This window comes from Anabrus simplex, chromosome 1, assembly GCF_040414725.1.
Source record: "Anabrus simplex isolate iqAnaSimp1 chromosome 1, ASM4041472v1, whole genome shotgun sequence".
Lineage (NCBI taxonomy): Eukaryota > Metazoa > Arthropoda > Insecta > Orthoptera > Tettigoniidae > Anabrus > Anabrus simplex.
The window spans coordinates 1,559,529,286-1,559,553,362 of record NC_090265.1 but is presented as its reverse complement, the minus strand read 5'-3'; the positions used below and the strand labels follow the sequence as shown (position 1 = coordinate 1,559,553,362).

General features: G+C 38.8%; 1 protein-coding gene across 1 annotated transcript in view; it reads left to right on the top strand.

Moving 5' to 3' along the window:
• Positions 1-24,077, top strand: part of crb (crumbs) — a 625,965-nt gene that overhangs the window by 469,871 nt on the left and 132,017 nt on the right. The window contains exons 15-20 of the mRNA XM_067138875.2: positions 632-781; positions 900-1,048; positions 3,248-3,443; positions 7,192-7,336; positions 11,847-12,255; positions 16,927-17,172. Coding sequence (XP_066994976.2) covers positions 632-781; positions 900-1,048; positions 3,248-3,443; positions 7,192-7,336; positions 11,847-12,255; positions 16,927-17,172 — 1,295 coding nt within the window. The remainder of the gene's footprint in view (positions 1-631; positions 782-899; positions 1,049-3,247; positions 3,444-7,191; positions 7,337-11,846; positions 12,256-16,926; positions 17,173-24,077) is intronic.

Here is a 24,077-nt window from a genome sequence, read left to right as displayed (position 1 = left end):
AATTAAAATCCTTGGGATTGGCCGGGAATCAAACCCAAGGCCTCCGGATAAGTGGCAGGTATGCTAGCTGTACATTATGGGGCTGTCTGGCTCCATGGCTAAATGGTTAGCGTACTGGCCTTTGGTTACAGGGGTCCCGGGTTAGATTCCCGGAAGGGTCAGGAATTTTAACCATAATTGGTTAATTTCGCTGGCACGGGGGCTGGGTGTATGTGTCGTCTTCATCATTTCATCCTCATTATGACGCGCAGGTTGCCTATGGGCGTTAGATCAAAAGACCTGCACCTGGCGAGCTGAACATGTCCTCGGACACTCCCGGCACTAAAAGCCATACACCATTTCATTTTTATCATGGGGCTTTGATCATTTTTGAACTTTGGATGATGGAGCAATTCTAGGAAATGTAACTTCTGTTTCCTGTAAGATTATCTTCCTGTTCAGAGGCAGGCAGCTAATATTCCTCATGCAACATTGTGCTTACCTGTAAGTCTTCAACAGCAGTGTTGAAATCAAGACAAATATTCTCTCTCTCTCTCTCTCTCTCTCTCTCTGTGGGGATGAGTTAATAATAATAATAATAATGTTGAAATCTGGAGACATACTGTATTCATTGTTTGTTTATTGTTCTCAGGAAGCCATCAGTGCTATTGTCAACCTGGTTACTCAGGTATTCACTGTGACATTGATTTTGATGAATGTCTCTCTCAACCATGTCGCAATGGTGCCACATGTGAGAATAAGATCAACGACTTTCGATGCTCCTGTCCCCCTGGCTATACAGGTATTTTCACTTAGATGGTGGATGTTTTATGCAGTTTAATATGAATTTTACATCTGTGCTTAATACATATATTGATGTATTCATTTTTTTAATTTAATTTTTTTTTTTTTTTTTTCAGGGAAAGATTGCAGTATTGAGATAAATGAGTGTAGTTCAAACCCCTGTAAATTTGGAGCCACATGTCTCGACAAAATTGGTTACTATACCTGCTCGTGTCCTCCTGGCCTGACAGGTACCCACTGTGAGACGGACATTGATGATTGTGAGGTCAGTATCTTTATTTTGTAAAGACTTTATGAAGTGAGTTTAGAGCTGAATTCTAATCAGGTTTTTGTTTCCATATGTTTAAAATTGAGAATGTTGAATTTAACCAGGGCCTATAACAAAGATGTCCTTATAACTATTAGGATTAATTATCCACCATACCAGTGACTGAGATGACTAAAATATAAAATGACGATATAGTCAACTGTCAAAGAAAGATTGAATGCAGGCATTGTGGGAAAGAGACATAACAGTACAGTAGATAAGGAATTTTATTTTTGACTTTACCAATTGAATATACACTGGTGGAAAATGTAATCCCAACACCAAGGAGGATTTGTGGTAGATAAACAAAATTCGGGAGGCGTGTTTGCACTTCTGAAAGATGCCACCTATTGAAATTTGAGCACTAGTAGACAAAGAGTGGTGCTAGTAATGCCACTATGAACCTGCAAAGCAAGTTTGCTTTAAATATGCCCTGTACACTTCTTGAGCATTAGTTATTGTCCGGTGTTGACATTGCAAGGTAGGTGTGAGTCAAACTTGCCATTAAAGACAGGAAGAAGGCAGAATCAGCACTTTACTGAGTGGTTGACTTCTGCCAGTGACTTGGTCTTAAAAGCTGGGTTGATTAAATGGATAAGCTGGAGGTATAGAAGTACCGTAAAACGGGGTAACTTCGGCCACTTTTTCGTATATTTTTAAAAATAAAATGTGAAATATTCCTTCTAATTTTCTGAAAAATATAATATAAATTCTGCCATGTTTGTTCTTCATTTTTCAATATGAACATAATTCTCATCGTAATTCAGTAATGAATAATGATTATCGAAAGAGTGGCCGGAGTTACCCCGTGTTTTGGGGTAACTTCGGCCGCCATAAAAATAACTCAAGAAACGAAGTTTTCTTCGATGTAGTGTTACTTCGGCCACCGTGAATGTTTTTTAAAAACCTGCAAAACGCCCCGTATCAACAATCACAAACAAATTAAAACGATTTATGCTGAAAAAGATGTATAGTGATCAAATTCACTTTTTCCCAAAAGAAGGAACTATTTTATTTAGCCTAAGCATACAAGCATTGTATGATATTACAAATTACATGTTGCATTGCGTAAATATTTGTAATGGTACAAAAGATAATAAATAAAAGGTACGGAAATCATAAAGCCCAATTGTATGGAGAGAAAAAGCGGTCGGAAAAGAAGCAATCTTGTAGACTGTTCTCATAATGCACTGTCTTCTACATTAGAAAATATCTGGGCCGGCGTCAAGTTCTTAAATGTGTATCGTCCATGTCAACTGATATCCGTCTATTTATCATTGAAAATGGAAACTGTCTTTCCCCTCCCTGTCGGGATAAACTTCCCCGTTTATTGTTATTGTGCCTTTATTAATCTCTTCTAAAGCGTTCTTGAAGTAAACAGAATTGTAATTACAATATCCGCGGCCGCGTAATATTTTCCTGTACGTTCTTGGCATGGCCGAAGTTACCCTGGAAGAGGACAACTTTTATCACAAAACTATTTCCTGAAAAACCTATTTGATTAAAATGCATCAAATTGTGTTGATCAGTTACCAGACAAACTTACATTTCGGTCCCATAAACCACTGGAATGGAGAATCGAATGCTGGGGCTAGAGAACAGTTTGTTTTCTGCTGTTACCAGACAAGACAATAGTCGGGGCTGCGAAAAAAATCTATTGACTCAACAATGAGCCCGCCAATGTTATTTGGACTACCGAGTGTTATAGAGCATTGCATTGTATGTGCATTTTAGTTGTTGCAATTGGTTCATCTTTTCCAGTATAGAAGGCAGGAGAAAATAAGTGTTGCTATTCGTCAGTGGCCGAAGTTTCCCTGTATGGCCGAAGTTACCCCACTTTACGGTACGAGGAATGGAATGCTCACTGGTACAAACCAGAGGAAACGATAAGCAATGATAGGAGGAAAAAGAATGAAGTCTTTGGTTAGGAATGGATAGAGATGTGCCCTTTCTATGAACTAGAAATCTTAGAAGCAAACAACTAAAACTCATCCATACGTTACATAGATAAAGGAAGTTATCAAATATTTATTATTTTTTACCAAATTAGTTTCATTTTGAGCTATACCCATGTATGCCTTTTTGCTTTAGTTTTAGACTATCAGAATATTTTGTAGGTTTTGAATAATCAAGAACGAATTTCTGCTTGTTGTACAGTCAAGACCTTGCCTGAATTCTGGAAGATGTGAAGACAAGCTCAATGGTTATGTATGTCACTGTAATGGTACAGGGTTTGAAGGTAAATTGTGCGAGATGAATGTGGATGACTGCTATTCCAACCCTTGTATGCATGGAGGTCTGTGCAAGGATAAGATCAATGATTTTGAGTGCGAGTGTAATCCTGGATTTTTAGGTGAGTGGATTCTACTTATCATTTATAAATACTTGAGTTTAATAACTCCTTCTGCAGATAAGTGGTAGTGTGTCACACTTTAGATTTCAAGATTATATTAGTTCAAACTTGACAGAGGTAGACAGATTTCTGAAGGGCAAAAGATAGCATATGTAGCATTGTGTCTTGTATGATCTCTGGTAACATACTCAGTTTATACCCAAAACAATTCAAATTTATTAATGAATAATAGAATAAACTTGCAGTATATATCAATTATGATTCCACTATCATATTATATGGAGTGCTATTGTATTGTGATCTGCTAACATCTACAGTTCTCTGTAATTACTCAATTTAACATGTTCACTGCCACCGTAATTGAGACTATAAATCACCCGAGGAGCCAATACGTTTATCTATTTTTTTCTATTAGTAGGAAGGTAAGTAGATGGTAGTTTTAACATTGCAAGTTAAATTTTTACTCAAGTACATAAAAAATCACTGATAATGCACATGTTCATCAACGGCACTGAAGGACGATATAATATTTTAGGTGCCGGTAGAGGCACATGTTTGTGTTTTTATTACAGCATATTTATATTTCATTGTAGAAAGTTGTTACATTTTTATTAAATAATGAAATAATCAATTACATATGGTTCAGTAACTTATTTTTCATGTAGTAGTGATTATTATTGCAGTAATTTGCATCATGTCTAGCACGAGTGGTAAATCTTGAAACAAGGGTCTAAACAAAGTGAAGGATTTTCAGGACACTGAGGACAATAGTAACCAGATTCAGTTCTTTTCCCCTTTCCGTAGCATAATATACATCGCTTTCTCATTGATTTGCCTTTATCATTTATCTTCTGTTTTGCTGCTTTCGGCGACTTAGGTTTTACTGCTGGCATTGTTGATGAAGAAATGAGATGTTGAATAACAGAGAGTCAGAAGCCATATAAAGACATTTTCTCTTCAGAGAACCTGCAATATAAATTATGTGCATTGAGCAGCACCATCTGGAGCAGTTGATCATCTTATTCTTTCCTCAAGTATCAACTTCCATCATTCACCGTGGCCTTGATCCTTGGGTTTAGAACCTCATCATAATAACTTATTCCTGCAAATTATCACTTGCTCTCATCTTGTAATGGAACTTACATGGATGGAATTAACATCATATCACACTCGTTCTGATTTTTAATACCTTATCATTGCCATGTATGCACGCACCTGAATAATAATCACCCTTTCATGTTTCCTCTCAGACGATTCATTTTGAATTTCCCTTTGCATTATCTTGCAATTTGTACCCCTATTTCATACCGGGCGAGTTGGCCGTGCGGTTAGGAGCGCGCAGCTGTGAGCTTGCATCTGGGAGATAGTGGGTTCGAATCCCACTGTCAGCAGCCCTGAAGATGGTTTTCTGTGGTTTCCCATTTTCACACCAGGCAAATGCTGGGGCTGTACCTTAATTAAGGCCACGGCCACTTCCTTCCCATTCCTAGGCCTTTTCCTGTCCCACCGTTGCCATAAGACCTCTCTGTGTCGGTGCAACGTAAAGCAAAAAAAAGGGAAAAAAGTACTATTTCAAACCACTGGATATACTTTAAAACTTTGCAGTCAAAAGAATTAACTTAGTTTGTGGCATCGCATCTTCCTTAACAACAATACGTTGTTGGTAGGCTAAATGAGATGCTCCCACAATGTTTATGAAACAATGCCATAGGTAAGAGTGCAGGTAGATGCTGTGTTCGGGTCCTCCCATCTGTTGTAGTGCCGCCTACATGACAATGACATGATCTTGCTTTAAATTTATTTAGAGTAATGCTAGTAATTGTCAAAATGTACATTTCAAGTCATCCTTGTATAATTTTCCTCTGTTCATTTCTCACAAAACATTCCTTTAAAATGTCATTAATAATATTAATTACAAAATTAATCTCGACCATCATAGAAGTTGGAACTGCCAGATTCAGTTACTGGCTTGATATACATTATCCATTTAAAATAATCAGGACAAGTTTATTATGTCTTGAGTTCACTGTTTTTCTTTTTATCAATAAGGCTCTCATTGTTATAGACATGATACTGTATAGGCTTTTGGGCTTATGCCGTGTCAAGGAAATAAGGTGAAAGTCTTTACGTTTCGCAGAGAACTGTGCTCTGCATCATAAGAAGAAATCTTGACTATCCATGAGAAAGGCTTCTTAAACAATGACTTTAAATTTAGACGTTACAATAGAAGTGGATATGGTACGTTCATTCACCACTAGATGGCTCCCAGGACGTGGCACAGCGCTAGCGTTCGAAGCGGAAGCTGACTGAACCATGAGAATCAGTCTAAGAGGTTCACATAACATGTGTACATAACATATGACATTGACACAAGCCTGGAATGAAACATCTGGCGATGAGGAATGTACGAATTTGGAAAACACTGAGACGAAATAACAATAGTGAAGGTACAGGGAAGGGAACTACCTACGTAAATTCTTAATGGCTGGCGACCAGGTATTACTTAATTGATAGGCGGTGTCCCTGTTGAAATTGTCAGGATTTCTACGTATTTCCACAGCTTCCTGTATAATTCTGGACCTGTAGTGTCTAGTGTGGGTAAGAGCTTGAGCGTCTTGGAACATGACATCATGACTCGATGATAGTGTGCTCAGCTATTGCCGATTTGTCTGGTTGGTTGAGATGAATATTACGTCCATGTTTCATAATACGGGTACCAATGGACCGCCATGTTTGGATAATGTATACCTTACCGCAGGTACAGGGAATTTCGTATACCCCAGTCATTGTTTAAGAAGCCTTTCTCGTGGACAGTCAAGATTTCTTCTGATGACGCAGAGCACAGTTCTCTGCAAAACATAAAGAATTTCACCTTATTTTCTTGACACGGCATAAGCCCAAAAGCCTATACAGTATCATGTCTATAAGTACGGGCCGTGAAAGCATCAATGGCAACTCTCATTGTTACTTTAGACATCTATTTCTAAGATATACTCTAGAATTTGCATGAAAATAAGACTGTCATTTTAGTACATTATGACACAAGACGTTAGCTATGGTTCATTGTGGTTATTCCATGCTTATTTTGCTTTACTCATATGTGCTCGAGTCTAAATAAAGATCTTGTGGTCCACCATTTTCCATCTAATAACAAGCAATAGTTCACCATTTTACATCCACCAAGTAGAAATGTATTATTTTACATCCAGCAATTGATGAGATTGTATACTTCCACTTCCATCATACAAGGGAAGGGAAGGGAAGGGAAGGGAAGGGAAGGGAAGGGAAGGGAAGGGAAGGGAAGGGAAGGGAAGGGAAGGGAATTCTAAAGAAAGTATTTACAGAGAAATCAACAGGAAAGAGGCCACAATAAAGGCTCGAAAGAGGTGGATGGATACATGGAGGAGAGTATAGAGAAGAAAGGAGGGAAGATAAAAAGAAGAAATGTTGGAAGCAGAATAAGAGTGGTGGAGTGACAATCAATGATGGAGATCCTTGATTCATAATTTGATCCAGGGGAGAACTGGAAAAAGGAAATGAAGGAAGAGAGAAAGGTTTTCATTCTTCGGTGTCAAAATGATAGCAGTGTTTATAGAAGAGGATTTACTTGTCAGTATTTTCCAATTTTTAACATGCTAAAATTAATTGAGTGCAAGAAACTTTTAACCAATCATTATATGCAATGTATGAAGATACTTTTTTTTTCTTTTCTTCTTAGATGTGTAACACATTAATATGAATTTTCTAGGTAAAAGATGTGACCAGGATTTTGATGAATGTGCTAGTATGCCATGCCAGAATAATGGAACCTGTCTTGAGAATTCCAAGATTGAGTCATACAGAAATCCTGACTATCCATACCAAAGCCAACTCAACTATAGTAATGCCAGTGGGTAAGTTGAAAGAAAGAAAAATTAAAAACTTCTCTTTTATGTATACTTTTCCTGTGTTCAGTTGGGGTGTGATATCAGTTGATAAATAAGCTTGAATGGAATTTTTAAATATAAGAAATACCATGATATGAAGATAAAGTCTTGGTCTTGCAAGTGCAGTAAAAACCCCTTTTGGTGATTTCTTATATTTAGTGCACATTTTTCCATTTCCCAATTACACAAGTGGTACTTGCTTGCTTCTCTATTTTTTCCAATTGAAGTACAAAATTGCTGACAGCTGACTAAAGAAGATGAGTTCAATAGCTCTTTGAACTTCTTAGACATCAAAATCACACGAGTATCGAACAAATTCGACTTCCAAATATACAGAAAACCCACCTTTTCTCCAACAACCATAAAAAAATGATTCTTTACATCCCAACTCACATAAAAAAGCCACATCACAGTTTAATATATAGAGCATTAAAGATCCCTATGTCCTCTATTAATTTAAAGAAAGAATTACTATTCATTAAGGAAATAGCTAAATTCAATGGATTTAACACGGATATGATTGATAAAATCATTAATAAAACCAAACTGAAACTAGCTACAAATTTAACTCCATTGAAACCCGTCAAACCAAAATACGCTAAATTCACGTTCACTAACCATAGTATTTATCCGATAACCAATTCATTAATGAAGCACGAAGTAAAAATAGCCTACACAACAAAAAACACTAATCGTAATTTATTCTTTAATCACAACTCTATTAACATCACAGACAATAGTTACTCTGGATCAGGAATATACAGATTGAAATGCTCTACATGTAATTTTTCTTATGTTCTTCTTATGAGCTTCTCCACCAGATACGCCGAGCATTACAATGCTCAAAGACACAATAAATTCTCCACAATGGCCAACCACATGAGGGACACAGGGCATAAATTCACCACAATAGAACAAGACCTCCATATCCTCAAAAGAGTCGATAAAAGTAAACTTATGACAGAATATGAAAATTTATTCATTTTCCTTGACCAGCATTTTAATAAAGATAAGAACCTAAATGACACTATTGATAAAAAAAAAAAGCCCCTTGTATGAACAGATTCTTATTCTATTACGAGAATCAACTCCCCTCACCAACATATTCTTAAAAATCTTCAACCACACATCAATTAGCATTCCCACCTCCTCTACAGCTAATACACTCCCCTCCCTTCCCCTCACTGCTAGTACCTCTAATTCAAATGCAACCAATAAACCCATAGCCACACCCACTGTAACATCGCTCCATCCAATGTCTTACACCGATACAACACGCGCAGTAATACACTCTCCTCCTTCCCTCCCACTAATAGCAGCTCCCCTTCAAGTACTACAAACAAGCCAATAGTTATGTCACCACAAACAGATCCCCCTCCAACACAAACCTTCAGCTATAACACACGAAGTAAGAAGTCCACTGTTGCAAATACTTTTAACTCAAAACGTTACAAGTTATCTTCGTCATCGTCAAATGGTAAGTGTACATGATTCTACTCAATTTTTAAAACATCTTTTCACACAATTAACTCTACGTTTCTTGTTTCCTTTTACAGATTCCACTATTATATGCCTTTTCAACTAGAATTTCAACAAACTCACATTTTTGCAACATTTGAGCATTGCTTCAAATTTGAGATGGTCCATAGAGATTCAATTTAAAACTGTTCTTCAACTTCTTTTCTACAACTTCATATCCTCAATGTGTTCTATAACTTCACCATATGCCTCTGACTTTCGTCTTTTATCTTCGAGATTATGATTAAGTTTGGATCTCTCGACCAACCTTCGACTTTTATTCACTCTTCTTTATTTTGAATATGTACGATTTTTCGCCATCGTCTAATTGTAACGACCAGACAGTCAACTTTATTTTTATAGCAATCTTACTACTTGTTGTATAACAGTTTGTTGTTTTATCCATTGTACTTATTATAGCAGCCTCTTATGTTAATTTTGTTAATACTTCCACCATTGTAACTCATCACATTGTATATTTTTAAACCATCATTGTTATTTTTAATGTTATTTTACTTCAAATCTCTTCAAGATTTTTAAAACTCATTTCATTATTACATGTTAATTAGACGCTTATTTTCAATCTAAGTTTAAGACAATGGCTGATGATGCCTTCATACAAGGCGAAACATGTACCACTATTAGTTAACAAATCTATGTAAATCATCCAAGACTAGACTTTGTATTGATTAGGTGGTCTATTTAATAAATAACTTACTGTTATTATTCCAATCTTTAAATATCCTGCAGATAGACTTAAAATTGTTAAAATATAAAATTTTGAATATGATGACTGTGAGAAACTCCTTAAGAATAACCAAAGTTGAGGTTTTCTGTTATAAAGTTTTAAGATGTTGAAGGCAGTCTGTAACAAAAGGAAAGAAAAATTGTTTTTCTTTGGCAATAGTACTGGTATGCATGAATGAGTAGTCCAGTAAATTAGCTCCACACTTTGTGGAATTGTTATGCAAATTGTTTTAAAATTGTTCTAAAACAATTTTTTCTTTCCTTTTGTTACAGGCTCCCTTCAACATCTTAAAAACTTTATAACAAAACTTAACCTCAACTTCAATTATTTTTAAGGAGTTTCCTCCGATCATTTTCTAGAACAATTCGAAAACATCATCCCGTCATCACAAGGGTTTTTATTTCATTTGTGCTGACTTTTGTACCCTTTTTTTTAAGCTGAAGATGTTCAGCATTAGGAACGAAATATGTACTTTAAAAAAATCATGTAACTATATTTTAATCTGGAATATGTTTTATAATTACATAGATTAGCAGTTAAAAACAAATAAGTATTGGAAGGTGGGATTCTTCCTGCAACCTAACCTTAGTTGAGTTGATGCTAATAAAGGACAAAAATGAGATTTATAAGTTGTAGCCAAAGGATATAAAGCATGACTTTAAAGGGGGAAAAAAAGAAAGAAAAGAAAGTGTGTTGTACACACTTTGTTTACTCTTTGATATGTGCACAAGAGAGTAGGCCTACTAGTTGATCAGTTATGACATAACCTAAAATAGGCGAGATCCAGGCCGCCTTACTATTTCCTTGGTATTATCTCTGTTGTTAACTTGACAGAGACATCTCTGTTGTTGTACTATGTAGGTAACTTCAGTATGCTTTTGCAATCATAGATGACATCACCTTTGTTTCCAAGTCTGACTCCTAGCTTGCGGATATAGATGGCATCTCCTTTTTTTTTTCTGTGGGTGTAGAAGTTGATAAAGAACAGTCCACATGTGAAAAATGTTGTATTGTACCGCCCTGAAATCTTGCTGTACATCTCCTTTGGAAATGAGTTTGAAGGAGGCTCTCAGATACCTCTCTTAAGAAAAGATTCCACATGTTTTGTTTCCTCAATGATGGATGCAGATTCATCCTTATAGTAGCCATAACAGCAACATGTAACCACTTCATGAAAAGGGCACATGGCCACCTGTTTTTCTTTGGCAATTTTATGCATGAATGAGTGGTCCAGTGAATCAACTTCAGACTTTGTGGAATTGTTATGCAAATTTATCTTGGATTTATTTGTCATTGTCCTTGATTCATGAATCTGTATGGTGTTTTGTAGATTGGAGAACTACCTGCCTTCCCTAGAGGAACAAATGATACCAAAGTACATTTTGTAGTTAAGCTAAAAAGCGATGAGTTGTGCTGTTGACGTTTATGAGCCTAGAATTACCCAGAGATGAAAGGTTTGTTCCTCTATACTGTTCCAGTCAGTAAAGTCTGTCCTTGAGAAGATTCTCAGATAGGCACTTTTCTCCAAGTTCTCTGATATACACCCTATTCTGGTGAGACTTTCCACCACTCTTCAACTTAAGCCTGGCTGTGCTTTCTATCCATTTTCCTTCTTGTAAATGGAAAGCTGTTCAGTGGTTAGAAAGTTTTTGCATCATACTCTGTTTATGTCATTTTGATGATATAAAACATTTGACAGAACATCTACCATGGAATAAAATCAACATTTCACCAGTGTTCATGTCCATTCCAGGTTGATAATATTTCCTCAAGTTTTCATTGGATTTTTCCCACATTTCTCTGAATGGATCTAATTTATCTATCTTTTGCCTTAGAGATCTGTCATCAAAACCGAGAAAGGGTGGCAAATATTTAATACATTTGACTTCCATTGTAGCTTGAAATGTTATTAAAAGGGGAACATTTCAATCAATCAATCAATCAATCAATCAATCAATCAATCAATCAATCAATCAATCAATCAATCAATCAATCAATCAATCAATCAATCAATCAATCAATCAATCAATCAATCAATCAATCAATCAATCAAATCAGGGTGATGTTTCATATAAAGTATAATTTTGCCAGATACTAGCCTTCATATCATGTCAAAAGGTTTTAAACGTAATACCTAACCGATGTGAAATACAAAATCACCTCGATGAACACTTCACAGAGGGAAGTTTCCTAATTTTGTTTCTGTTACAGGTACAGGTGTATATGTGCACCAGGAACGTCTGGAGAGAACTGTGAAATAAATCATAATGATTGTGAAAGCAATCCTTGTATGAATGGTGGCACGTGTGAAGATCAGATCAATGCATATTTATGTGAATGCACAGATGGTTTTGAAGGTGTAAGATGTGAAAATGACATTGATGAATGTGAACGTTACCATCCATGTGGGGAACATGGCAAGTGTATTGACCGAGAGGCTGACTACAAATGTGACTGCGATCCTTTATATGGTGGAAAGAATTGCTCAGTTCGTCTCACAGGCTGCCGTGAAGATTCCTGTCATAATAACGGCACTTGCACTCCATACTTGGTGAACGAGATAGAACATAAGTTCAATTGTTCTTGTCCTAGAGGTTTCCATGGAGATACTTGTGAAGTGGTAAGAAATTAACCTTCAATAATGTTATGAGTAGTATTTTGTAAGTATGTAAATGGGCTTAACTTTTTTGTATACTGTAGTTTCAGGAAAGTGAAAATATGAACTTGTAACAAAACCCGTAGAATGAACCAAGTGATCAGACAAGACTTTTTCTCAGTCACATGTTAATGTTCAGGATGTGTGTGGCACTGCTATTGCTCACTGTTGTTGTTGCTATTTGAACAAGAGCTAAATAATTTGTCTCATCATCTGTGTTATTTAAAGTGTTTTACGAAACATTCTTAAGTTGAGCACGAATTGCTTATTGATGTAATGATGGTCTGTAGTGTTAAGCGAATGTGTTATATCATGTGAAAACTTCACCACACTGTTTTGTTCTGAGCTGCAATTTGGGTTGTAATAAGGAGAAAGAGGAAAAGTATTTATTTTTGCCACCAAAAGACAAGAATATATTTCTTAAGTGGTCAAAAGCTGTACCGCATCAAGATTTCTCTTTAACTGCCAACAAGCTGTGGCCCATGAATAGTGTCACATGTAGATTAGGTTGCCAGTGGTGCCAACTATTACGGATTGTCCGTAATTATTACGGATTTCACCTCACGATTACGGAATTACGGTCAAAGGGGAAATTATTACGGAAAAGCTGACATTATCAGGAAAAATAATTTTCAGCGGGAAAAAAGAAAAGAAGGAAAAAGGCTCGAAAGGATTGAACATTTCTCCTAAATCGTCCTCATTTCAATGCTTGTGAGTTGACAATGATACTTATTCGATCGTGATTTCCTTTTGCTACCCATAAGCGTTTGTAAAATTCATTGTGAATGAAGGAGCTCAAGCGCTGCTCTTCTCCACTATAAATCCTTCAATAATGTTGTATTTGCTGTGTTAAGTGCACTGACAGTTGACAGAAAGATTGGGAAAGAAGTGAGGCCTACATTAAGCACATCTGCACTGGAATCGCTTGTGGTTCAGAAGACGAAAATGTCATCAGAGTGGGAAGGATGCTTCAAGAAAACCTACACTGAAAAGCTGCTGTTGCGTGAGAAACAAGCTACAAGGAATGTTTTATCACATAACTAACAAGTTGTGTGCAAATGTTATTGTGTAGTATGATATACTTTCGGATAGATTGCTAGAGGGAAGGGCAAAAGGAGTGTCGTTATCAAGAAGGGAGGAGCATGCTTTGGATTTGACTCGAAGTTTTTCTCGGGGGCGAAGAGCAATTACTGATAATCCACATCAAAGGTTGGCACCTCTGGGTTGCAGTATTGAACATATGCTGGACATAATTCCAAAACTTATATTTTCTTTTCAACCAAAGAACTGGGGAAGGAAATTCAAGCTGATAAATCCTCTAAAGCAACCCAAAAAAGCTGTCCAAGGTTTCCAATTAACTGTTTATTATGGTTAGATTAGGAATAAGTCTGTCACTTAAGGAAAAAAAAAAAGTATCAATAATTGTGCATGCATATACTGTACTTTGCACATTTTATGTGCTAACTGGTGCTAACTAATTTAAAAGCAGGTTTTTACTTTTGCTATTGTCGGCCTCCATAACTTAACGATTAGCATAGTTAAACTGCTGTCTTTGGGGACCCAGATTTGATTCCCAGACTGCCAGAAATTTAAGAATGTCAGGAGGGTTGGTATGTGGTTAAATGGTACATGCAGCTCGCCTCCATTGGGGGGTGTGCCTGAAAAGAGCTGCACACCTCGGGACGAGGACACAAGTAATTTCAAATTGTTGTTACTTAAATCAGTATACCAGTAGGTACAAGTTTGTTCTATTTAGGCCTAATTTGTGTGCCTTCCCTTATTTTTTAATATACCTGTAGATTTTGAGTAGTCTGTGGAAGTTAAGTACTATTGGTTAATTTATAATAGTGTTACGCATTTAATATATTTCTAGTAGTAAGATTTATTAAAAAATAAATCATCCGTCCTCCAGTGAGGGTAACCATAAAGGTCCAGAATACATAATTTACAGTATGTAATTATAACAATGAAATCATATCTGGAAATTACAATTTAAAGTATAAATGAAACTGTATAATTTGCAGAGAATCTCTTATAATCTGTAATAAGATTTTCTCTATGTCATAAAAAGGAATTTTTAAATTTTGAAGGATGGTTGCTGTGTTCTTCAGCAGAGTACCTCTGGATCCAAACAGGAGGCCTCTGACAATCCATTGACCAAGAGGAATATTATATTTAGCTGATAGATATGGAAGACATGGTATATAAATTGCTTGTTTTTCCAGATTAATATCCTGGTCTTGTTGCAGGTTCCTCTTGAAGCGAATGGTAGGATCTAACACCGTCCCTTTGTTTTCTTTCTTATTGGTGGCTATGATGTCCACTCTGCTCGTTGAGTTGTCGGTAGAGACGAGTGAATTTCTTCGTGCATCTCTCATCCAGGCTGCCTCAAGCCTCGAGCAGTTGATGTCCTTACTCGATGGTGATGATTATTATGTAATTCGGTGCTCCTGCAGAACCCCAGCACATGTCCAAGTGTTTCAGTCTCATTGCAACCATTTTGCCGGCAACAGGTTGAGCTGAAAGTTCTGCCGGGAACTGATCTTACTGTGGTCAGGTTGCACAACATTTTTGTAGCATTTATGTATTTGGATGAAGATAAAGGTGACTTGTAAAATATCCATAAATTAGCTTCAGGGAGATCGGTGTACAAAACCACTCCTCTCCCTTTCTGGGGTTATTGATACCATAACTGAAAACTCTTTCTTCAGTTGGTTTTAGAGGGAAGACTTTCTTTATTGATGTTCAGTTTACGGAGCGCCATGTTCTGCTCATCAGAAAATTTTCGTACATGATCCAGTTCATCATCATCGTCAATGTCCCATTCAATTCACCCGGGTGTGGTTAACAAGCCTCCTCCACTCCTGTCTGTCCTTCTACTTTTCCTTCTCCATTACTTCCAATCCAACTTCTCTAACGTACTTCACCCCCTGCGGGTTGGGGACCCACATGTAGAATACACCCGCGGTATCCCCTGCCTCTCGTAAGAGGCGACTAAAAGGGGCCCAAGGGGCTCTCAACTTGGGAGTGTGGATTGGCGACCACAGGGCCCTTGGCTGAATCTTAGCATTGCTTCCACTTACTTGTGCCAGGCTCCTCACTTTCGTCTATCATGTCCGACCTCCCTTGGTCAACTCTTGTTCTTTTCCGACCCCGACAGTATTAGAGCATTCGGGGCCTAGGGGGTCTTTCATTTTCACGCCCTTCGTGGCCCTTGCCTTTCTTCGTCCGTTACTTCATTTTTCGAAGTGACGGATCCCTTCTTTCTCCTTCTTTTTTCTCTCTCTCTCTCTCTCTACTCCCTGTGGGTGGGGGACGCAAACAAAAAATACACCCATGGTATCCCCTGTCTGTCGTGAGAGACAACTAAAAGGGGGAACCAAGGGATGATTGTCTTAGAACCATGAAACTACTTTTGATTAGTACCATCATGCGGGGAACACCATGGTTCGCCTTTACTTGCGAGTAGTACCACCATATTAGGTACAAAATAGGTTTGTGATTAGTATAAGCAGTGAGTAGTTTCTCCAGTGGGTTTCCAGTACCCGTGGGTCGTACCCATGTGAGCAACACCGCAGGTCTGGGCGTTACCTCTGAGTTGTACCACTATGTGAGTGACACCGTGGGTCTGCGTTGCCTGTGATTAGTACCCACTGTGTGAGGAACACCACGGGATAGTACGGGTCCCTGTGGTTAGTACACCTAGGTGAGGAACCTCATCGGTTTGCATTGACTATGAGTGGCGCCATTGTGTGAGAAACACCATAGGTCTGCGTTATCTATACGACGTACAATACTTGTGAGTAGTACCATCATGTGTGGAACACCGTGAGTCTTCGCTACTTTTGATTAGTACCCGAACATGACAAATACCATGGTTCTACTTTACTAGTGATAAGTACCATTCTGAGGGGCCTTGACCTGGATTTTGGACCCCTCTAGACATCAAGCATCCTCGATTCAGGATTGTCTTTATAAGTGGTCCCTTGGTCAGTAATACTATTATTTATGATCTTTTTTTGAGTCACATCCACTGGTTTTTTTGTTTGTTTGTTTGTTTTTTGTTTTGTGTTTTGGGTTCATGTCCATCCATTCATTCTTCATGACATTTTGTTTTTATTTTGGTCAGTGGAGGATTTTGAACCTTTTGTTGTCATTTCATTTCGTACCATTAGGGGCCGATGACCTCGACGTTAGGTCCCTTTAAACAACAAGCATCATCATCATCGTCATCTAATGTCCTTCCAAATATGATCCATCCACCTTCTTCTTGGTCTTCCAACTGGTCTCTTTCCCTTAACTTCTCTTTCCAATTACCTCCTTGCTGCCCGTTCCTTTTCCATTCTTTTAACATGTCCGAACCATCTCAGTCTTGCTTTACCTCACAACATTTGTGGGAGACTCTATTGAACTAGGTTCCTATTCAAGAACCAATTGCCAAACGGCAGTAAATCTGGTGGTCATTACATGTCCACCCCGTCTGAGATCCAGGATAACCTTTGTAGTTATGTACCAAGGCTATTGAAACTCACTTTTCATATGAAAGGACTTTGTAGATCTTATTGAAATTGTTCTTGAGCTGTTCTTCAGACTGGAAGAATATTTATAAAGTGATATGATTTTTTTTTTTTCCAGGTTACAACTATGTCCATCTCAGACAAGTCGAGAGTTCAGGTAGTGACAAGGCGTGATGAAGGTTATGACTTCCACTTCCGCTTCAAGACGACATTACCAGATTGCCTGCTTGCCATCGGCAAGGGTCCTACTTACTACTCCTTGGAGTTGTACAAAGGTCGGCTGAACCTGCACTCTAGTCTGCTGAACAAGTGGGAGGGGGTGTTCATTGGCTCAGATCTAGCAAACGGCAGCAGGTGGCAGAAGGTCAGTTCTATATGTCACCTTTCAGTTATTTACTGCATACCCACTGTATAAAGCATTTTAATTTATTTAAAACTGTATGTTTTCTGATGTCAATTTTGTAACCATTAACTGTTGTTAACTTGTGTGAGCTCTCTTAAAAGCCTGTGTTTTTAGATTTTTGGTTGTAGATAGTAATGAAATGCTTGTAAAAAAAACTTCTGAGGTTATGATAAATGAGAAAGTAATATATATCAATCTTGCAAACATTCAGACCCAAGGAATATTCAAGCATATGGTATACTTCCTAGCAGTGATGATTAAGCATGCATGGATCATTTTAAGTACTGTATATACGGCATATATTCTCCCAGGATCATCATCATCATCATCATCATCATCATCATCATCATCATCATCATCATTTCCCAATATCGAGCTGTAGCCGCATAGGGGCAAATATGGTCCCTCTCCACTTTCTTTTGTCTTTCCACCACTCCTCTTCCAACACTCTGTCCCAGTCCAGGTTTCTTTCATTAATACTGCATTGGATTGTGTCCTTTCATCTCGATTGTAGTCGTCTGTGGCCTCTCCTTCGTTGCATTTGCATTTCCATTCACCTTTAGTGGCATTCTTTCATCACTCATTTGCTTTATGTCCCCAAACTAGCTTAATCGGCTCTTCTCTGTTCTATAATTCATTTTTTCTTTTCCAATTTCTTCCTGCATTTTCTCATTCCTTATTTTGTCTCTTCCACTCTTCTGTATCATTTCGGCTGCCTGTATTAGACTCTCATCCTTCTTGCACACACGCGCGCGCGCATGCGCGCGCGCACACACACACACACACACACACACACACACACACACACACACACACACACACACACACACACACACACACACACACACACACACACACACACACATTTTTTGTACATAGTTTCCTTTGCTTCCATTGGCACATCTTTGTCCCATAACATGTTTCTTACGATGTGATCGAAGCAGCTTCCAGCTTGAATCCTCTTACTGATTTCAGCATCCAGTCGAGCATTCTCCATTAATTCACTCCCCAGGTATTTGAATGACTCCACTACTTCCAGGGTCAAGTCTAATCTGACCTTTCCCTTCTTTCTCCCCTCTAGTCAGAAAAAGAGTTTTACTCTTTTATCTACTTATTTTCAATCCACATTCTTCGATCTTCCCATTCACCTCATCTAACTGTTCTTGAACGCTCATGTCCTTTTCTCTCCAAATCATAATATCATCTGGAAATAACATGTTCATTTCTCTCCCTCCATATGTTGCTTTTGCTGTTCTGATGAGGTCATCCATTACTATTGTAAACAGGATTGGTGATAGAACTCTTCCCTGTTTCAGCCCACTAGTGATTTTGAACCAACTTGTCCTGTCAACTTGTGTTTGCACGCAACTGCAACATTCCTTGTACAATGCCATGATAATTTTTATTAATACCTGTCCAATTCCTTTTTGCACCAGACTGTCCCAAACTTTAGTCCTGGGGACACTGTCATATGCCTTTTCAATGTCAATGAATGTCATCACCTTATCATTCCCTTATTCCCATTGCTTCTTCATTAGTTGTCTCATAATGAAAAAGGGCTTTATTGTTGACCTTCCACTTCTGAAACCAAACTGATTTTCCTTTCCATTATCCTCTCCAGTATCTAAGCAACATGGGATATCAGAGTAATTCCCCTCTAGTTCTTCAATACTTTCTTATCGCCTTTTTTGAGAATTGGGATGATTTTTCCTTTTTGCCAATCCTCAGAGACCTCCTTATTCTCCCAGACAATCCTGAGAACTCAATATGTCCACTGCAGGCCTACAGCTCCAGCAGTTTTTCCATTCTTCATCATTCTTACTGCCATTTCAATTTCATTCATTGTAATTTCTTTATCCATTTCTTCATCAACTAATTGCATTTCCTGGTGGTCCGTTGAATGACTGTCATTAGTTCTCGTGTTCAGCAACTTCTGAAAATACTCTCTCCATCTATTTCTTATTTCTTCTGGCTTTGTTAATATTATGCCACCTTCTTCCTTCACAAATCTGGTGTTTCCTTGTTCTCTCTTTTTGTTTCTTAAGATAACATGCAATAATTTCTTGCTGCCCTGTATATCGTGTCTCAATTTCTGTGTGAATAAGGCCCAACTTTTCTTCCTCTACTACATTCTTGGCCAAATTCTTTGCCTCCACCTACTTTCTTCAGTCTTAGATGTTTTCCATGCTTTCCATGCCATTTTCTTTTCCTTCACTTTAATCTTTACTGTATCATTCCACCAATGTGTCTCTTAATCTTTCACATTTCCTGATGTTCTACCACATATCTTTTGTGCACATCCAACCAGTACTTCCTTAAATCTTTTCGATTCATCTTCAACATTCCCCATCTCCGTTCTGGGTACCAAGGGTATTATTTTCCTTTGAAATTCTTCTCGCATGCTTTTCTCCTTCAACTTCTGTACTTTTCTTTCTTCTTAATGAGGGTTTTTCAATCATTCCCACTTTCTGCTTTTCTATCACAACTCTATGATCTCCACCAAAGGCTTCATCTGGCATGGCTGTAACATATAAAACGTTCTTTAGGCGTTCTTTCTCTATGATTATATAATCAGTCATGGTATATATGAGCTGATTTGCATTTTTTGTTCCTTTCCATTTCTCATTAAAGATTAGAGTATAAACCATTGTTACCTTAGTCTCCCTTTACATCTCCTACACTCCATGACCAAGTCCATTATTCTCCTAGGTAACTTATGCCTCTCCATTGGCTTCACATGACCCCGAGGATACTAATTGAAATTAAATTAAGATGGAAAAAACTACATTGATGTGTTTCCAGACTGCCTTTGTTGTATGGGAGTGAAAGCTGGGTGGACTCAAGGTATCTTATTTATAAGTTAAAATTAATAGACATGAAAGTGGCACGAGTTATTGTAGGTACAAACAAGTGGGAACAATGAGAGGGGTATACTCAAAATCAGAAGAGAAAGGCTAAGTTGGAATCAACTCGATGGATGAAGCTGTACATATAAACTGGCTTTGGTGGTGGGAGTCATGAGAAGCCAATGGAGAAGCATAAGTTACCTAGGAGAATAATGGACTTGGTCATGGAGTGTAGGAGATGTAGAAGGAGAATAAGGTAACAATGGTTTATATTCGAATTTTAATGAGAAATGGAAAGGGACAAAAAAATGCAAATCAAATCATGTATAGAAAATCAGGAACATCAAAAGTGGCACACAACAGGAAAAAAACAGTGGCAGTTCAGTGTGGGAAGAGGTAAATTTCTCCTGTTGTATTTTTACTGTTATATGTTCCTATTTTTCTATATAAGTACTGATGTAAGTGTAGTGGACTAACATAACTTGGAAGCAATTCTCTAACCCATGGGTAAATAGTGGAAATATCGAGCTCAAATTATTATTATTACGAGGGTTGGGGCAAAAGTCATGGCAACTATTTTTTTTCTTGAAGATACCAGTCCGGTATAATAATTATAATTTCGTGTGGCTATTTCTAGCCGAGTGGAGCCCTTGTAAGGCAGACCGTCCGATGAGGGTAGGCGGCATCTGCCATTTGTAGGTAACTGCGTGTTATTGTGGTGGAGGGTAGTGTTATGTGTGGTGTGTGCGTTGCAGGGATGTTGGGAGCAGCACTAACACCCAGCCCCCGGCCCATTGGAATTAACCAATAAAGGTTAAAACCCCTGACCCGGCCGGGAATCAAACCCGGGACCCTCTGAACCAAAGCGCTGACCATTCAGCCAACGATTCGGACACCAGTCCGATTGGAAAATGTGACATATACAGACAAAAGGACAAGGTGTTAACTACATGCGTGGCCAATGAATAGCACTGAAATATTGTAACACACTAATTTATTATGGTAGTATACAGGGCAATATGGCCTTTCCGGTGCAAAAGAATGACAACACAGTACACATAAAGTTGACATGACAAACCTGGGCCTAAAGACCCTCCAAGTAGTCCCCTGCCACTGACACCACACGCTGCCAACGCTGAATACCATCTGCCTCAGCAGTTGCCACATCATGTGTGAATCGGGTCACCTGTTGGTGCACAGCATTAGGAATGTCCTCTCGTGTTGCAAACTGCCTACCATGTAGTGGTTCCTTAATCTTTCGAATGAGATCAAAGTCACAGGGCGAAATGTCGGGAGACTACGGGGGGGGGGGGTGCTCCAATTCATCCCATCCCCAACGTTGCAGTAGCTGCCCTACACACTCTGCTTTATGTGGTTTATTGTTGTGCAGGATTATTGCACTGTCTACAAGATCCGGACGTTTCTCCCGAACGCCACGTCATACCTATCGCACCAGGAAGCCCCTGTAGTACTGTGCGGTATCTGTTGTACCATGAGGAACAAAGTGGCAAACAATGACACCCCTGACGTCATACACGACGATCACCATCAATTTGACTGGGGAAGGATTCTGATGGACCTTCTGCCTCCTTGGTGATCCAGCATGTCGCCACTCCGCGGACTGACGTTTCAGTTGTGGTTTGTGTGCCCTGGCCCAGAATTCATCGATGGTGATTATTTGTGACAAGAATTGATAGCCGTCCTGTTGCCAGCGTGCAAGGTAGTCAGAGCAAATTGCATAGCGCACCCACCTTTGATCTTCCGTCAGTGCATGCGGTACCCACCGCGATGCGATTTTGCGCAGTTGCAGCTCATTATGCAATATCCTGTGGATGGTGCGTTTCTCAATGCTACATGCCCTCTCTTAACTCCAGTAGCATCCATCGTCTGTCTTCATCCAGGAGCTGCTCGATGACGGCACATGCCACGTCGGTACGCACACTGACAGGTCGTCCCGATCGTTGCTCATCACTGGTTGACACACATCCTTGCTGAAACTTTCCTACCCACCGTGCTACTGTACGGTATGGTAGGGCATTATTCCCAAGGGCTTCCACTAATTCACTGTGACATTCCATCGCATTTCTCCCTTGGAGAATGGCTATTTTGATGTAAGCGCGCTGCTCAACACGGGTTACGTCCATCTCGCACGACACTCCCCAACTGACTGATTTCACAGCCCTCGCTGCGCTACTACCAGCTATCACAGAGCCATCTGTTGTTCTGCATACACACTATGCCTGCAGAACTTCCACACGACACATATACGTTTCTGATCCTTTCACATATCTACAAGAAAAAATATAGTTGCCATGACTTTTGCCCCAATCCTCCTATTATTGTTGTTGTTGTTGTTGTTGTTGTTGTTTACATAGTTATGTATATTGATTTTATGAAGGTGATCCCAAAAATAAGGTCTCATAATTTTTTTATAAATATATAGACCTGCTTATTTCTACAATGATTTACATAATTTTACAGCTTGAATATTTAGCTATTTTTCTACATAATCGCCATTTTGGTCGATGCATTTTTGTGGATGCTGTGACAGTTTTTGTATGCCCATGTCATACCAGCTCACCGCCATGCTGTTCAGGAAGTTGTGAACTTATCTTTCACCCCGTCGTTGGTGTTAAATCGCTTTCCAGCCAAATGTTCTTTCAACTTAAGGAACAAGTGGTAGTCACTGGGCACCAACTCGGGACTGTAGGGTGGGTGGGTGATGATGTTCTGCTGAAACTGTTGTAGGAGAGCAACGGTTTGCTGGGCGACGTGCGGGCGAGCGTTGTCATGGAGAATGTTTATGCCCTTGCTCAATATTCCTCTTCTCCGGTTCTGAATTGCCCGTTTGAGTTTTTCAGTGTCTCAGAGTAACTGTCAGCATTAATTGTGGTCCCAGTGGGCATAAAGTCGACCAACAATACCCCTTTTCGATCCCAGAACACAGTTGTCATGACTTTACCAGCAGACTGTGTTTGCTTGAATTTCCACGGCTTTGACGAAGAGGGATGCCGCCACTGGCGTGATTTTTGCTTGGTCTCAGGTGTAAAGTGTATCGCCCATGTTTCGTCACCCATGAGAATTGAGTCCAAAAAGTTGTCTTGTTTGGCTGCAAAGCGTTGAAGAAATCCGCGGGAAGAATCAACTTGTTGCTGCATGTCAGCATGCATGGCACCCACCTTGCGCACACACTCCGGTATTTCAACTTTTCCATTAAAATTGTGAGCAGCACTTCGGGAAACCTCAGGAACCGAAGTGCAGAGATCATCCATGGTGATCCGCCGATCTTCACGCATGAGTTGCTCAACCTTCATGACTGTCTTGACGGAAACTGACGGTGTCCCACTCCCTTGTTCGTCGTGAATTTCAGTCCGACCAGCTGCAAACTCTCTACACCACTTAACGAACGTTTTTGACATCCATGCAAGACTCACCATACATTTCCGTCAGTTGGCGATGGATTTCAATTGGTTCAGTACCTTTTGTGTTCAAAAACCTAATAACTTGGCCTGTAACATCCAACGGGAGCTCAATTTTCAACAGCTGCCAAGCCAAGACCGAGTGCCTCAGTGGCGGCGTGTGCATGTTTATATGCGAGCGCGGGAAACACTCTTCACAATATTGTGACCAACAGCCACACGAACAGAGTTCTGTATTTATAAAAATATAGGAGACCTTATTTTTGGGATTACCCTCGTATTTGATATAAATCGTGACCATATTATTTGTGAGGTTATGTAATGGAACATCTGCTGTATGAATATTAATACAAGTTTATTTAATGTAAGAACACGTAATTAATAATATATAATTTATTATTACCTGTATATATGATATATAAATCCAATGCAATGTTGTGCAACACACAGTAATAACCCAGAACAACGTATCTTTGGCTCTAGAGAGTTACAGAAAATTCCTTTCATTGTAAATAGGTTATTGGACTCTCGAAATTACGAGAAAATGTGTTGCATCATATTCTTCTAGAAGCCTGGTCAGGCGATGTGTATAGAGAGACAG